Consider the following 18,001-nt stretch of genomic DNA (forward strand, 5'->3'; position numbering starts at 1 on the left):
CATACATGACCACTGGAAAAACCATAGCCTTGACTAGACGGACCTTTGTTGGCAAAGTAATGTCTCTGCTTTTCAATATGCTATCTAGGTTGGTCATAACTTTCCTTCCAAGGAGTAAGCGTCTTTTAATTTCATGGCTGCAGTCACCATCTGCAGTGATTTTTGGAGCCCCCAAAAATAAAGTCTGACACCGTTTCCACTGTTTCCCCACCTATTTCCCATGAAGTGATGGGACCGGATGCCATGATCTTCGTTTTCTGAATGTTGAGTTTTAAGCCAACTTTTTCACTCTCCTCTTTCACTTTCATCAAGAGGCTTTTGAGTTCCTCTTCACTTTCTGCCATAAGGGTGGTGTCATTTGCATATCTGAGTTTATTGATATTTCTCTCAGCAATCTTGATTCCAGCTTGTGTTTCTTCCAGCCCAGAGTTTCTCATGATGTACTCTGCATAAAATTAAATAAACAGGGTGACAATATGCAGCCTTGGTGTACTCCTTTTCCTATTTGGAACCAGTCTGTTGTTCCATGTCCAGTTCTGTTGCTTCCTGACATGCATTCAAATTTCTCAAGAGGCAGGTCAGGTGGTCTGGTATTCCCATCTCTTTCAGAATTTTCCACAGTTTATTGTGATCCACACAGTCAAAGGCTTTGGCATAGTCAATAAAGCAGAAATAGATGTTTTTCTGAAACTTTCTTCCTTTTTCGATGATCCAACGCGTATTGGCAATTTGATCTCTGGTTCCTCTGCCTTTTCTAAAACCAGCTTGAACATCAGGAAGTTCACGGTTCACATATTGCGGAAGCCTGGCTTGGAGAATTTTGAGCATTACTTTACTAGCGTGTGAGATGAGTGCAATCATGCGGTAGTTTGAGCATTCTTTGGCATTGCCTTTCTTTGTGATTGGAATGAAAACTGACCTTTTCCAGTCCTGTGCCCACTGCTGAGTTTTCCAAATTTGGTGGCATATTGAGTGCAGCACTTTCACAGCATCATCTTTCAGGATTTGAAATAGCTCAACTGGAATTCCATCACCTCCACTAGCTTTGTTTGTAGTGATGCTTTCTAAGGCCCACTTGACTTCACATTCCAGGATGCTTACCAGATGGAGCTTCTTAAAACCTGGGGTGAGAAACCTCCCTCCTCTGAGCTTTAGCTCCCAATGCCTCCAGAATACACAGGTAATCATTTCAAGTGTAAATCCTGCTCTTCCCTGCTGTTTTTCTTCCACCAGGAAAAAAAAAAAAGAGCAAGAAAGAGAGACCTGCACTTACCTAAACCAGCTAACTGTCACCTTAAAATGGGATATACTGGTACTGATTCCACACTTCCTTCTAGTGGTGGTGGAAATGGCAACAACCTGGCCTGCACTCAATCGAGACCCTTATCATGTGGTTCTCCAAGGGTCTGGGAGAATGCCAGGTGAAGAGCCCCAAGACCCTTCTCAAATATAGAGAATGTGTGCATGGGGGTGAGAACAAGTGAGGTACTGGGACACCCTCCACCTATCAAAGGTGTTTCTCCACTCCTGGGAGTCTGTGGGAACAGGCAAGACATGGAAGAAAGTGACCAGGGTCATGCTCCAGGGACTAGGACTTGCCGGGACCGCTGCCTGACACCAGAGCCAGGTAACCTTGATGCTGAGAAGGGCCCTGTGGGACTCCTGGGCACAGAGGCCTTTTTGTCCTCCATGTCTTACAGTCAAGACTCCAGTCTCCGTGACCTTCTCTCATTTCCATATAACAGAACAGTTGCTAATCAAAAGAGGAACAGCAAAGAAACCACTTGAAACAAGATTAAAGAACCAGAGAATCTCATCGAGATTAGGAGACCGGATCACCTAAGACCCTATACACATGCTAATCCTGTCAGCAATCCTACTACCCCTTTGAAACTTTGTGGAAGAAAGAATACAAGACTGTTACTGCCTTGATCCTTACTACATATATCTGCCTGACTACATGCGTGCGTGCTCAATCACATCCGACTCTTTGTGACCTCATGGACTATAGCATGTTAGGCCCCTCTGTCCATGGATTTTCCAGTCAAGAATAGTGGAATGGGTTGCTATTTCCTTCTCCAGGGGATCTTCCCAACCCAGGGATTGAACCTGTGTCTCTTGCATCCCCTGCATTGGCAGGTGGATTCTTTACCACTGTGCCTCCTGGGAAGTCCATCTGGCTACATAACCTTTCTCTACTCACCAGGAAGCAGGGGTACACAGTTCTTTAAGTGCTAGGTACTGTGTTCCCCTTTTGCCTGGAAAAGTAATAAAGCCACTCTTTCTCCTCCATGAACTAAAAAGATGCACAATGTTGAGAGTCACACGTTAAACTTTATTTGGGGCAAAATGAGGACTGCAGCCTTGGAAACAGTGCTTCAAATAGCCCTGAGAGAATGCTCCAAAAAGGCAGTGGCAGAAGGTCAATATATAAGATTTTGGTGAAGGGTGAGTTCCATACAATCTGGCACTTAAGAAAGGTTTTCTGCTAGTCATGAGGAACTGACGTCACCATGAAGGGATTTAGTGTTTTTCTAGATATGAAGAGATGCTAGGATTGGGATCATGAAATCAGTTCCACAAAATATCCAGCTATCTAAAAGACCTGTTCCACCAGTTTCCCTGGAGCACAAAGTGCCTCACTGTCTACCCTGAATTCCCCTCAGGGGGTGTTGAAGCTGGGCCTAGAGCAGCACAGGGTCCAGTCTCTGCAGAGGCAGAAGGCAAATGCTTTTGTTGTTGCTGTTCAATCGCTGGCAAATGCTCTTGTGCATGCAAGCTAAGTCTCTACAGTCGTGTCTGATTCTTTGTGATCCCATGGACCGTAGTCTGCCAGACTTTTCTGTCCATGGGATTTTCTGGCCAAGAATACTTGAATGGGTTGCCATTTCCTCCTCTAGGGAATCTTTCTCACCCAGGGACCAAACGTTTGTCCCTTGCATCTCCTGCATTGGCCAGCAGGTTCTTTACCACTAGCACCATCAGTGAAGCCCACCAAATGCTCTTGCAAGTGCCAATTTGTAGCTGACACTGCCATAACTCAGTATTCCTGTTTGGCATTGGTGCCCAGAGCCAAGATTCTGGCAACAACCTCAGGTCGACTGGCTAACATCTCCTCTATGCCTCTGTCCTCAGTGCTATTGCTTATCAGTTGTGACCTTGAAAAAGCCACTTCCCTCTCCCTCAAATTCCTCATCACCTCTTATAGACTTTTCTTCCACTGAACAGGTTTTCCAGAGTTTTTAAACACCTAACTTAGACCGTGTTCTTCCTCTACTCAAAACTCTCCTCCACTCCCATGGCCCTGAGAAAAAAAGTACAACCTCTCATCTGCCACTCCGTGTGCAGCCTGGCCTCAAATGTGACTTGCAGAAGCAGGATGGACCCAGGATTCCAGATGTTCCTGCTGCAGTTCCATCTCCAAGCCTCACCCACACAGCACAGTGGTGCTCAGAAATAGGGACACCATTCCTGAAGGCCTCACTGTCCTGGACCAATGGTGCAAAATAAAGCAATGTGAGCAGGCGCCTCTCACTCGAGGCATTCATATTATGGTGCTGACACAGGCAGGGGAGAACCCTGAGCACACAGCATTTACCTGTGGTGGGGGCGTCAGCTCAACTGCTGCCATCGGAGCCTCTGCAGGGACCCGAGTGGTGACAGTAGGGCGACCAGGTCGGATTCCGCATGGTTATTCCCCGCCAATGGCGAAGTCTAAAACCTTGTGCAGTACGAACAAAACCTCCACTTCCGCCTTTGGCCCCTCACCTACCTCCCAACATCTCACTGCAGAGTTTCTGACCAGATTCACAGTTTCAATGCAATCAAATCTGTGCCTAACGACAAAAAGGCTACATGTTCTAATGGTTCCCCCTCTCCCTTAGGAAGGATGAATTCCTTCTCCAGCCCTAGAGGTCACTTCTCAGCTCTCCTGGCAATTCATCTTGGCTTTTTCTGCCCCAGTGTTTCAGGTGTGGACCATGCTTCCTTGAGGCCTTAGAACTACATTACCCAGAAGTATTGCGTTACGGAGCAGTGACGTTTATCCAATGAAAATACAGAAAAGGAGCGTTTCCGGGGAGGGGCTTCAGGTGTCTTCCTGGCGGACATTTTGATTCCTCTCAAGTCTGTGGAGCCGGACGGAAGGTCTGAGCGTGCGGTGTTGGGAGGCCTGTTGCAGGCCGAGAGAGCGCAAGGGGCGTCTTCGAAGGCACTGCATAGCGGACGGCGTAAGAGCTGGGGACACTGCCGCCTGCAGGGTGTGTCCGCGCCAAGTCCGACCTGACCAGTGGAGGGTCGCCGCACCGCTCTGTGGAAAGAAGCTCTGATGGCGGTGCCTGCCCTGAAGGACCCCGGTCAGGTAAGTGCAGTGAGTTCTGGGTTCTCCGCTGCCCGTTTCCCCACCAGAATGAGAACACCCCAGGTGAGCAGCTTCCTGCTCACGTTGTTTGTGGCCTTAAAAAACGTGCAACTCAGAAGTTGAGTTGTGTTTTATTCCGTGGGGATTTTTAGGATTTCCAGCCCAAGAAACATCTCAAGGAACCCTGGGAGGCGAAGGGAGAAACTGTTACAGGAAGGAGGACCCCCTCCAGGACCCGAAAGTGGGCTCTAACACTGGAAAGTGAATTGTTCGAGGAGACACTTGTGCTGGCAAAGCAAGAGATTTTATTGGGAAGGGGCTCTGGGTCGGACAGCAGTAGGGTAAGGGAACCCAGGAGAACTGCTCTGCCACGTGGGTTGCAGTCTGGAGTTTTATGGGGACGGGATTAGCTTTGGTTGTCTTTAGCCAATCTTTCTGACTCAAGAGTCCTTCCGGGTGGTGCACACCTTGTTCAGCCAAGATGGATGCCAGTGAGGATGATTCTGGAAGGTGTTGGGACACCTGGTGTCACTTTTTTACCTTTCCAGAACTCTGTGTTGGTGGTGGCTTATTAGTTCCAGTGTTCCTTACCAGGACCTCCTGTTTTAAACAACGCATGCAAATAGTTACTATGGTACCTGGCCAGGGCAGGCGGTTTCAGTGTGCTTCCCCTAACAAAGCCAGCGTATATATAAGTTTTGCAACAAAGGGCAGGTGTTTGAACATCAATAGATTATTGTTAAGGAAAGTCAGATAACCCAAGTTAAGGAATTAAGCACTTTTCTGTGTATGGAAAGATGTGAGTCTGGGCTCACTGAAATCATTTCTGTCGTGGCAGTCTGAGCTGTAGTTGAAAAAGAATTTCCAGACATAAGGCATTTTAGACTAGAGCGAATTTGTTGAGAACAAAGGGGAGAGGTAGAGAGGGGTGCTGCAAAGACAGAGGGCGGACTCCCTAACTGACCAGGGAGAGCCACCAGGAGACTGTTAGAACAGCGGGTGGCTCAAGGGCTTGCAGACTATTTTTATAGCCTCAAGGAAAAGAAAATTCCTGTGGAGAGGGGTGATGTTAGGTCAATAGTCAGGATTCTGTGTATTATGTCATATGGAGGCTGGAGCTGGCTGGTTAGGAACAGAATGAACATGACAATGGTTGCCCTGGAGCTTGGCTAATCATGGAGATATTGTCCTATCATCTCGATATAGGGCTCCATAACTCCTTTGATATGCACCTCGGCTATCTGGGGCCAGTATCCTGTGTTTTCATATCCTGAGTTTCTCGGGACTCAGCATAGGAGTGACTGTAGTCTGCTGGCTGCTAAATGGCAAGTATTCTCCTTCCTGAATTCCTAGGGCTCACTGGCTCACACTGGAGGGCTGCAATCGCTGATCGCTGTGGCATCTTTTTTGTTTACCTATATGGCAGGAAGTGTCCCATTTTTCACACTTTATCTCATGTGCCTGGCCCAACCGCAGTGAGGCCTTCAGGGGTGGTGTCCCTGTTTCTGACCACAGGTGTAATGTGGTGTGGGTGAGGCTTGGAGATGCAACTGAACCAGGAACATTGGGGAACCTGGAGTCCATCGTGTTTCTTCAAAAAACAAAGTTTGAGGCCAGGCTGCACGTGGAATGGCAGATGAGAGGTTGTACCTTTCTTCTCAGGGCACTGGGAACGCTGGAGAGTTTTGAGTAAAGGAAGCGTATGATCTGTGGGCTTTTAAAAGTTCTCCAAAATAAATAAATAAATAAATAAAAGCTCTCCAAGGCCTGTTCAGTGGAAGAAAAGTCTGTAGGGGTTGATGAGGACTTGAGCAATGGAAAGTATGGCTTCTCAGAGCTCACAGCTGATAAAAGGTAGTAGTGAGGATGAAGTCATACAGTAGATGTTAGCCAGTCAGCCTGAGGTTATCGGGCTATGGTACCAGGCAGCTGCCCTGGCAAGTCCTGAGTCCTTGGAGCACTGCCCTGGTCACTTTGCTCTGTGGTCTGCATGTTCCCACAGATTCCCACAGCTGCAGAAGAACATTTAGTAAATGGAGGTTGTCCCAGTCCCTTACTTGTTCACACTCTCACGCACACATTTTCTGTATTTGAGGAGGGTCTTGGGGCTCTTAACCTACCATTCTCCCAACATTTTGGTTTGGGGACCTTGGCAACCCTGTGCCTGGGGTAGTGAGTGCACACTGGTTCTATGGAGGAATTATGGAACATTGAAACCCATACCAGTATGTTGAAGTGCTTTGAGGTAAGGCTAAGCTGGTTAAGGTAAGTGGGGGTCTTTTTTTTCTGGTGGGAATAAACAACAGGGAAGAGCAGAATTTCAGCTTGAAATTAAATGCCTGTGTGTTCCAGAGGCAACAGGAAGTTCAGATCAGAGTAGGGAGTTTTTCTTCCCCAGGTATCAGGAGACTCCATCAGGTTGGACAGTAGAGGAGATGTGTGAGAAGATGGAAAGTGTGAGACTGTTCATGATTTTATTTGTCCCTGTTACACCAGAGCCATGTGACCTTTGAGGATGTGGCCGTGTACTTCTCCCAGGAAGAATGGTGTCTTCTTGATGAGGCTCAGATACAACTGTACCTTGATGTCATGTTGGAAAACTTTGCACTTGTATGCATGCTGGGTAAGGCCCCACTCCCTCCTCTATCCTCTTGAGCTAGGCTCTGCCTTCTTTTCCCCCGGGACAGCTCTGTCTTTCTTACATGTGGACCATGGTTACCATGTATCTGATATTTATTTTGCCTGTCTGTACAGAAGAGTGTTGTCACTGACATGGGCACTACTAAACAGATGGTGAGCTATTCTTCCCACAACCTTTTCCAAGGTTCCTACATGTATGTAGTTTTCCTACATACGTGCCTGCAGCTTTATTTTTTGTCTTTTGATGACTACCATCTAATGGATGTGTGGTGGTATATCTTTACCATTTCCATTGCATTTCCCTTATGGTGTGCTTATTGGCCATTTGTATATCTTTTTTTTTTTTGGTCCAAGCCATGTTGACTTCTGGGATCTTAGTTCTCCGACCAGGGATTGAACCTGGGCCTAATGGCTGTGAATATGTAGAGTCTTAACCACTCTACTGTCAGGGAATTCCTGTGTATATCTTTCAAAAATATCTATTCAGGTCCTTTTCCTATTTTTTTCATCAGATTGGTTTTTTTTAGTTGTTGAGTTCTAGACTTCATCCATATATTCTGGATATTAATTCCTTGTTGTACTCTGTGGTTGCCTTTTTACTATGTTTATAGTTCCCTGTGATGTACAATAGGTCAGTTTTTTCCTTTTCCCCTATACCTTTTTGAGGTATAATTGACAGATGACATTAAGTTAAAGGTATGAAACAAACAAACAAAATGTTCTTTTTTTTTTTTTTAAGGTTCAGTATCACATTTATTCTTTTGTTGCCTGTGCTTTTGTTGTCATAGACAAGAAATCATGCCCAAATCCAACATTTTGAAGCTTTTGCCTTTTGTACATGTCTTGGTAGATTTATAACTAAATATCACTTTTTCTCTTTTTTTGTACTAGTGTACATGGTATTTAGTTTTTAGCCTCAAATTTCAGTTTTTTGTGGGGCTGGTATGTAGGTCAGTGATTGGTTTTTATATTGTAACTTTGTATCCTGAAAACTTTGTTGTTTTTTAGTGAAAGAAGGCTTATTTAGAGAGATACACGCAGAATGTGGGCCATCTCAGAAGGCAAGAGTGGCCTGTAATTACTTTTTGTTCTAGGATATTTTTGGCAGGGTGTCTATATTTGGGGTTTCTAACGTACCTGATCATGTCATTTGAGAGTGAAGACAATTTTCCTTCCTTTCCAATGAGTATATCTTTTCCTAATTAAAAAGCTTCTAAACAGCAAAAGAAACTATCAACAAAATCAAAGGGTAACCTACCTAATGGGAGAAAATATTTGCAAGCCATATATTTAAGGGGTAAATATTCCAAAATATAAGAACTTATATAACTGGATACCAATCAATATGTATTTTAAGTATTGATAGGTGTTATGTTAACTGACTTTCAAATGTTAAACCAGTTTCAATTGCCCAGTTGGTCATGGTATATAATTCTTTTTATATAGTTTTTTAATCGATTTTTAAAAGTTGTTAAATTTTTTGTGTCTGTGTTCATGAGAGATATAATTCTATAGTTTTCTTTTAATGTTTTTGGTTTGGTATTAAAGTAATACTGGCCTCAAATAATGAGTTAGGAGCTGTTTCCTTTGTTTCTGTCTTCTGAAAGAGATTGTAGAGAATTGTATAATACATTCTCTCATTACATGTTTGGAAGAATTTATATTTTGGCCACACTGCATAGCATGAAAAATCTTAAAAAAAAAAAAAAAGGAAAAATCTTAGGCCCTGACCAAGAATTGAATGCATGCCCCATGCAGTGGAAGCACAGAGCTTAACCATTGGAACCCCAGTGAGGCCCCCTGATTGATTTTCTTTAATTGACGCAGACCTGTTCAGATTATCTATTGTGTGGGTTTTGGTAGACTATCTTTCAGGGAATTGATCCCTTGCATCTAGGAGATGCAAGATGGAGAAGGAAATGGCAACCCACTCCAGTATTCTTGCCTGGAGAATCCCAGGGATGGGGGAGCCTAGTGGGCTGCAGTCGCACAGAGTCGGACACGACTGAAGCGACTTAGCAGCAGCTTAGCAGCATCTAGGTGATCAAATTCATGGGGTTAGAGATTACTCATATTTTTCATTATTATTCTTTTAATCTCCATGGTATCCGCAGTGATGTTTTATTTTGAATTTTTTGTTTGTGTTATTATTAATTTGTGTTCTCTGTTTTTATCCTCATGAGCCTGACTTGACTGCTGTGAACGTAGGAGTCTATATCTTTTTGAATTAAAATTTTTGACTGGATATATGCCCAGGAGTTAAACTGCTGGATCATAATGGCAACATTACTTTTAACTTTTTGAGGAACATCTATACTGTTTTTCATAATGGCTGCCCAACAGCATTTGTTATTTGTAGACTTTTGTTTTTAATATGTGTGTATGTAAGTATTTATTTGGCTATTCTGGGTCTTAATTGGGACACCTGGGAGCTTTTAGGTGCTACATGCAAACTCTTATCTCGAGCTTGTGGAATCTTAATTCCCTGACCAGGGATAGGATCTGGGACCCCTGCATTGGGAGCATGAAGTTTTCTTTTCTGGTTTTTTTTTTTTTTTTTTTTTTGGTAAGCAAGGGAGCATGGAGTCTTAGCCATTGGACCACCAGGGAAGCCCCTGTAGACTTCTTAATAATGGCATTCTGCCTGGTGTGAGGTGGTACCTCATTGTAGTTTTGATTTGCATTTCTTTCTTTCATTTTTCTCTTTGCTTTTCAGTTTTGGAAGTTTCTACACATCAAGCACAGAGATGCTTTCCTCAGCTGTGTCCAGTGTATCAATAAGCGCATCATATTCATTCTTCATGTCTGTTATAGTCTTTTTGACTTCTAGAATTTTGAGTTCTTTCTTTGAATTTCCATTTCTCAAATGTCCAACTCTTTGCGACCCTGTGGACTGCAGCATGCCAGACTTCTTGTCCATCACAAACTCCCAACTCTACCAAACATTAATCAGCATATATATCATACTTGCTTCGTATTTCCAGTGTGATAATTACAACATCTTTGTGATAGCTGATTCTGGTTTTGAAGTTTCCTTTGTCTCTTCAGATTGCTTTTCACTATTTAGTATGCTGTGTAATTTTTTCTTGATAACTGGCATGATGTATGGAGTAAGAGGAACCACTATAAGTAGGCCTTTATTCATGTTTTGGTAAGATGTGGAGAAGGGAAGCCTCCACAGTACTGGAAGGATTCATAGTATGTTTACTTATCAGTCTTTTAATGAGCTTGTGTGTCTGGACTATGAACTTCACAAGTTACTTTCAATTTATTTTCCTCCCATTAGGTGGGACAGCCATGTGTAGAGAGGGCTGGAATTGAGCACTTGTTTTTCTTGTCAGTTACCTTATTAAGAAGAACAGAATGTTCTGGCTATTTTATTTGTCTGATCTTTATCGTTTTCTTTTTCAGAATGCTTTGTCTATTTAATGTGTGTGGGGTTTTTTTTTGGAGTTCATCAAGTTGTAAAGATTATGATATTTATTTTTTTAATATAAGCATTTATTGCTGTAAATGTTCTCCTTAGTACTGCCTTTGCTGCATCCTGTAGTTTTAGTATGTGGTGTTTTGTTTACATTGGTCTATTAAATATTCTCTGATTTCCCTTGTGATTATTTTCTTGAACCTATTTATTTCCAGAATTTTGTAGATATTTCAGTTTTCCATATGTTATGTTATGGATCTTCATTCTGTTGTGGTTAGAGAGGATAGTTGGTATAAACTTTATCTAATTAAATCTATTGTTCCTATCCAGAGTAGAGTATGGAAATTTCCAAATATTAAGGTAGAACTGTCTGTTTCTCCTCTTGATTGTCAGTTTTTGCTTCATGTATTTCAGTGATCTACTATTGAGTGCGTGACTATTTATACTTATTGCATCATCTTACATTGAATCTTCCCAAAATATATGTCCTTCGTAGTCTTTAGATTTAAAATCCTTATTGTTTGGTATGATTTATAGCTACTCCTGTGTGCTTTTTGTTACTATTTGCATGAAATATCTTTATCTACCTTTCAGTTTCAACTTGTGTTTTGTCGACAGCATACAGTTGTTGTTGTCGTCTTGGATTGTGCCACACAGCCTGTGAATTCTTCCTCCTGTGACCAGGGATTGAACCCATGCCCTCAGCAGTGAAACTGCTGAATCCTAACCACTGGACTGCCAGGGAGTTTCCTGGATGGTTTTTTTGAATCTATTCTGCCAGTCTGTGTTTTGCTCTGAGAGGTTAATCTATTCACTTTAGAGCAGTTATTGATGAGAGGTTATTTTTTTCATCTTGCTCTTTGTTTTCTATATACGCCTTGGAGCTTTGTCATTCCTTACTTTTTGTTATTTTCTCCTTTTGTATTTAGTTGATTTTTTGGGGGGGGGTAGTGAAATATCTTAATTCCCTTTTCATTTCCTTTGTGTGCATAATAAAACTTCTTCTTTATTTTTTTGTATTTACCATGGGGATTACATTTAATATCCTAAAGCTAGAGCATACTAATTTTAATTTATACCAGTTTACCATCAGTAACATTAAAAAAATTTCTGGGAATTCCCTAGTGGTCCAGTGGTTAGGACTCTGCAGTCTCACTGCCATGGGCCTGGGTTCAGTCCATTGTCTGGAACTAAAATACTGAGAGCCGTGCTGGCAGGCCAAAAAAAATTTTTTTTTCTGCTTCTATACAGCTTTATCTGTATCATTTTACTCATTAGTGTCTTTTCGGTTCAACCTGAAGGACTCCCTTTAGCATTTCTTGAACTTCCTCATCTTTTATTTACCTAGATATACTAATTTCTAATTTACCTAAATATGCTAATTTCTCCTTCATTTTTGAAAGAATCTTGGTTGGCAGGTTTTTTTCCTTCAGCCATCTGAACATATCAGCCCACTGTCTTCTGGTCTTTTCAGGTTTCCCATAAGAAATCTGCTAATGATATTGTTTGGGACCCCTTGTCTGTGATGAGTCACTTCTCTCACTGATTTCAAGATTCTCTGTTTCAGCAGTTTGATTATAATGTGCCATGATGTGGGTCTTCTCGTTTATTGATTCTCTGTTTCAGCAGTTTGATTATAATGTGCCATGATGTGGGTCTTCTCGTTTATTCTGCTTGAAGTTCATTTATGTTCTTGGATGTTTACATTCATATGTTGCCTCAAATCTGGGATGTTTTTCTGCATTGGATTTCTCTAGTGGTTTTTTTTTTTTCACTTCAGCAATTGTACTTTTCAGCTCCCAAATTTCTTTTTTTTTTAAATACTTACTATCAAAAAAAAAACAAAAACAAGAAACAAAGCAAAACAACTTGCTGTATCTTTTATTGTTAGTTCCATTTTGTTGAGGCAGCTTTTAAAAATTTCTTTTGGTTCATTTGTTTACCAGTTTGAACATCTTTTTCAGACAAATCTTTTTCTAGTCACTATGGGCTCTACTGGTGGCCCAGACAGTAAAGAATCCACCTGCAATGTGGGAGACCTGGGTTCGATCCCTGGGTTGAAAAGATTCCCTGGAGGAGAGCGTGGCAACCCACTCCAGTATTCTTGCCTGGAGAATCCCCATGGACATAGGGTTGCAAAGAGTTGGACATGAGTGAACAACTAAGTATGGTTACCATCTATTCTTTTTGTACCTTTTCATAAGGTACAGCAGCTGTTGATTGTTATTGTCCTTTCCTTCTTTGTATGCCTTGTGAGTTTTTGTTGTTGAAAACTGAACATTGGCATCTTATGGTTGTAACTCTGAAGATACTGTGCTTGCCATTAACCAGGGTTTGCGGGGCGGGGGGTTCTTGTTTTTGATGTTTTTAGAGTGTCTCTTTCCTGTATATTGACATGAGGTGTAAACTGACAGGCTTTTCAGTGTGCCTTTCCTTGGGGGTGCACCATGACTTAAATTCCACAATATAAGCGGTTGTCTTTTATGATTTTTTTAATTATTATTCATTTATTGTCTGTGCGGGGTCCTTGTTGATACATACTTTTCTCTAGTTGTTGTGAGCAGGGGCTATGCTCTAGTAGTGCATGGGCTTCTCATTGCTCTGGCTTCTTTTGTTGCAGAGCACGGGCTCAAGGGTACGTGAGCTTCAGTAATTGTGGCACATGGGCTAAGTAGTTGTGGCTCCCAGGCTCTAGAGCACAGGCTCAGTAGTTGTGGCACATGCACATAGTTGTTCCAAAACATGTAGGATCTTCCCAGACAGGAGGTTAAACCTGTGTCTCCTGCATTGACAGGCAGATTCTTCACCACTGAGTCACCAGGGAAGCCCAGTGTTTGCTTTTGATTGCCTTAGTCCTCAAATGTCTCACTCTTAAAAGGGAAAAGCAGAAAAATGAAGAGCAGGAGGTGAGATGCTGGCCCTTAAAATCTTCAGCCAGAGGGGGAGGAGATTTGTGTATCGGTGGTACCATTTACAGCAGTGGGTGTACACCTCTGTATTACTCACATACATTCAGGAACAGCAGTCAGACTATAGAGCACTGACATTTGGAGGACTAACTAGGTCCTTATTTTCCATGCTGGCTCATGAAAAGTATGTGCAGTCTGCTCTAGAAACATGTACATAGTAGCCTGCCATGGGACTTTGGGTTGGGGAATGGACAGCTCCAGAGGCTAAGAACTGAACTTGCCTAAAATAAATTTAACTTGGGAAACTGCAGATCTTCAACAGATTCGAGTTCCAAGAGCTACCATTGGATTCTGTCAGCACAGTTATTGTTAAGGCTAGGAGATGGAATCCTAACATTTTGTATCCATCTTCTGCACATCCTTTCACGTGGTTCCATCAGAGCTGCTTTTTGCAGTGTTTAAATATTGTCCCTTTTTGTGTGCTGAGTTCTTCTGGGCTGGTGTTGGCCACTCACCTGACCTGCTCTTCTATTAAGAGTTGTATCATTTGCCTTCCATGTAGTTGTTGAACTGAGAGTGGACAGTCCTTCATGATTTGCAGGATGGACATGACTCTGGTCTCAGCACAAAGCACTCTCAGGTAGTCTGGCCAAGTTGAATGGCAGCTGGGATAGCTTCATGTCAGTTGTGTGTTCAAGTCATTCCAGGAACCTATCATGTTTGACTAGTGCTTTTAATGTGATTGCCAGTGGCCACAAGTCATTTCTATAGTCTTTTCTCCATTCTTGACACTAGCAACTTACACTTTGTTCTACTTCTCATTATTTACTTATCCATTTATTTTATTTTTGGTTGGATCTTCATTGCTTTGCAAGGGCTTTCTATAGTTGTGGCGAGTAGGGGCTACTCTTTATTGTGGTATGCGGGCTTCTCATTGTGGTAGCTTCCCTCATTGCAGAGCATGGGCTCTAGGCCTGCAAGCTTCAGTAGTTGTAGCACACAGACTCAGTAGCTGTGCATGGTATTGGTTGCTCCACAGCATGTGAAATCGTTGTAGACCCAGCCTCGAATCCACGTCCCCTCCATTGGCAGGTGGATTCTTACCCACTGTGGCACCAGGGAAGTCCTACTTCTCATTTTTATTCTGACTCCAGCCTGGGATTAATTCCCTACCACCTCTCTAAACCGTTTATTTCATTGGTCTTCACAGTGTTTCCTCCAGAGTATTTTCTGACACTGTTTATGTCCTGAAACACAGGAGGATCCCTTAATATTCCTTAAACACCAGGTACCTGTTCCAGTCAGATTTTCTGAGGCCTGGACATACAGTTCTGCAGAGAAAAGGTCACCAGCAGTTGTGGTCCAGGCAGAAGCTATTGATAAGAGTGAACTGTAGAAAAGGCGTTTCACCCTTGCTCCATACCCAGTCCTTGTGTCCTGTGTTTGCTGAGACCTCATCTGTTCTGTAACCTTAAAGCCCTGTAACACAGAGCAGCTGCTTCCTCAGTCTGACCCTAACTCCACTTCCTGAACACAGTCTTGTGGACCTGTTCTTTCAAGTGTCAGATGTACAGTTTTAACGGTGGCATTTCCCTGTACTAAACTCAATATGGACTTCACTATTGTTTTCAGGTTCTTGGCCTGGAGTTGGGGATGAAGAGACACCTTTTGAACAGAGCAAATCTGCAGGAGTGTCACAGATTGGGAGTCCCAGGACAGATTCATCTGCTGAGAAGGTCCAGCCCTGTAAGATATGCATCCTGGTCTTGAGAAACATTTTGCACTTGACTGAAGAGCAGGGAACAAATAGTGGACAGAAAGCAAACACATGTGGGGCACATGGAAAACAGTTCTGTTTCACTGCAGACATTCAGCAGCACCAGAAGCAGCACACGAGAGAGACTCTTTTACAATATATTATGGGGAAACTCTCATTTTTGAAGAGCTGCACAATTCATGCATCAGGAAGTCTCTCCCCATACAATGAGATTGGGAAGGAATTCGTGGCCAACCTGGGAGTTCAGCCACAGGCCAAAAACACCAGGAATCAACAAAACAACAGTAAGGAGTGTGAAGTTGTTTTTCACAGTGGAAAAAGTCATCAGAGCTCGGGAGAAGGCAAGAAAGCTTCCAGCCGCACAGACATACTTGTTCAAGATGAGAGAATCCTCACTAGTGAACAGTCTTGTGAGTTCACAGGCGGCACTCACCAAAGTAACCATGTTCAGCACCAGAAAGGTCACATTAGAGGAAGGTCTTCTGAGTGCACTGAATGTGGGAAATCCTTTGGCCAAAGAAAGTATCTCAGGATTCATAGGCGAATCCACACTGGAGAAAGGCCTTATCAGTGCAAGGAATGTGATAAATCTTTTATCTATAAGAACCGTTTCATTGGACATCAGAGAATTCATACCGGAGAAAGGCCATATGAATGCACTCAGTGTGGAAAATGTTTTACCCATCAATCCTCTTTCTATGTACATCAAAGAATTCACACTGGAGAAAGGCCTTATAAGTGCAATGAATGTGGGAAATCTTTTATCAACAACTCCAATTTCCATAGACATCAGAGAATTCACAAAGGAGAAAGGCCTTATACCTGTAATGTATGTGGGAAATCTTTTATAACGCTGGCTGGCATCCGATATCATCAGAAAGTTCACAACAGGGAAGAGCTGTATAAAGGCAGTGACTATGGGACATCCTTTAATCAAATGCACCACCTCAGTTCCAATAGGAAAATCCACACTGGAGAAAAGCCCTATGAGTGCAGTGAATGTGGGAAATCTTTTACTGCTAGCTCTAGCCTTTGGTATCACCAGAGAGTTCACAGTGGAGAAAGGCCTCATGAGTGCAGTGAATGTGGGAAATCTTTCATTGTTAGGTTGAGCCTTCGCAATCATCAGAGAGTTCACACTGAAGAAAGGCCTTATAAGTGCAGTGAATGTGGAAAATGTTTTACTAGCAGTTCGAGCCTTCTTCGTCATCAGAGAGTTCACAATGGAGAAAGGCCTTATGAGTGCAGTGAATGTGGGAAATCTTTTACTGCTAGCTATGGCCTTCGGTATCACCAGAGAGTTCACAGTGGAGAAAAACCTTATGAGTGCAGTGAATGTGGGAAATCTTTTACTGCTAGCTCTAGCCTTCGGTATCACCAGAGAGTTCACAGTGGAGAAAAACCTTATGAGTGCAGTGAATGTGGGAAATCTTTTACTGCTAGCTATGGCCTTCAGTATCATCAGAGAGTTCACCATTGAGAAAAACTTTATGAGTGCAGTGAATGCAGGAAATCTTTTATTAATAAGTCCAGTCTTAATCATCAGAGAATTCACACTGGAGAAAGGCCTTTTGAGTGCAGTGAATGTGGGGAATCTTAATAGTAAGATCAGATCTATTTGGTTATCAGAGAGTTCACACTGGAGAAGGGGCCTCACGAATGCAGCTAATGAGGAGAGCACTAGCGTTGGAGTTGGGATAGTAACAGCGTGGGAGGACATAACTACAGTCACCAGGCAGCAAATGGACCATTTCTAGGGAGGGATTTGAGGCACAGAGGGTGTGCTTTCTCTCCCAGCAATGGACAGATATTTGGGATTCAGTATCAGGTTGCCTGTTTTCAGGACAAGGGGAGTCTGGGCACTGTGATCCTCTTTCCCTTCCAACCTAGCTTTGGGAACTCAAAGAATACCTAATCCATCTTCTGTCCCTGCCCCGCTCCTCAAGAGTCTTGCTCATACACTGCACTCCATGCTCAGTGGTCATGACTATCCACTGGAAAGCAGCATTCATGGTTTTCCTGTAAATGAATGATCCCGTTATCTACCTGGTAATGCTCTGTTCCAGCACCTCCATGCCACAGCATTGCACTGGGTTTAGGGCAGCCAAGAGTGGAGAAGAGACTTGTATGATACTGTATGATATCTCTTATGTGCAACTTAAAAACAATACAAAAGAATACACATGCAAAACAGAAACAAGCAAAAAAAAAAAACAAAACTCAGGTTTAGGGGTTTAACTCGTGGCTCACTGATAAAGAACCTGCCTGCCAGTGCAGGAGATGAGGGTTCAATCCTGGGTCAGGATGACCCTCTGGAGGAGGAAATGGCAACCCACTCCAGTATTCTTGCCTGGAGAATCCCATGGACAAGGGAGCCTGGCAGGCTACAGTCCATGGGGTCTCAAAGAGCTGGACATGACTTAGCAACTACACAGGTACAGAAAACAAACTAATAGTTATCAGAGGAGAGACAGAAGTGTGATGGGACAAATTATGTGTATGGGATTAAGAAATTAAAAACTCTTTATTTATAAAACAGCAACAAATTTATATTGTATCAGATAAAGAATTATAGTCATCATTGTATAATAACATTTGGTAGAGTATAATCTGTAAAATACTGAATCACTGTGCTGTACACCTGAAACTAATATAATATTGTAAATCTACTGTAATTAAAAATAAAAGTGAATTTTCCACAGAATTGTTAAGATTGTATTTTCTGGATGGTACAAACCACCAGACGTTTAATAAAGGGAGTATCTATGAAAGTGATTTGTATTATTTATGAAAATGGTCAGTCAGGTGTGGCTACAAGAAAAAAGGAAAACAGTGATGCTCACAAATCCTGGAAACACATGGGAAAGTTATCAGGGTAGTCACGAGACAAG

The 18,001-nt window shown here is 42.6% G+C and overlaps 1 protein-coding gene across 1 annotated transcript; it reads left to right on the forward strand.

Moving 5' to 3' along the window:
- The first annotated feature begins 4,113 nt into the window (after positions 1-4,113).
- On the forward strand, positions 4,114-17,881 carry LOC147354839 (uncharacterized). The gene is made up of 3 exons (XM_086355018.1): positions 4,114-4,360; positions 6,857-6,983; positions 14,966-17,881. Exons 1-3 carry the CDS (start codon positions 4,328-4,330, stop codon positions 16,588-16,590), a joined length of 1,785 nt encoding a protein of 594 aa, XP_086211144.1. The 5' UTR covers positions 4,114-4,327; the 3' UTR covers positions 16,591-17,881.
- The last annotated feature ends 120 nt before the right edge of the window (positions 17,882-18,001 follow it).

This window comes from Bos grunniens, chromosome 18 (assembly GCF_055505025.1).
Source record: "Bos grunniens cultivar Pamir isolate PY7600 chromosome 18, Bosgru_T2T1.0, whole genome shotgun sequence".
Lineage (NCBI taxonomy): Eukaryota > Metazoa > Chordata > Mammalia > Artiodactyla > Bovidae > Bos > Bos grunniens.

Coding starts and splice junctions, on each gene's coding strand:
- LOC147354839 (XM_086355018.1), top strand. CDS start 4,328: ATGGCGGTGCCTGCCCTGAAGGACCCCGGTCAG. Junction 4,361..6,856: donor CCCTGAAGGACCCCGGTCAG/GTAAGTGCAGTG, acceptor CTGTTACACCAG/AGCCATGTGACCTTTGAGGA. Junction 6,984..14,965: donor TGCACTTGTATGCATGCTGG/GTAAGGCCCCAC, acceptor TATTGTTTTCAG/GTTCTTGGCCTGGAGTTGGG.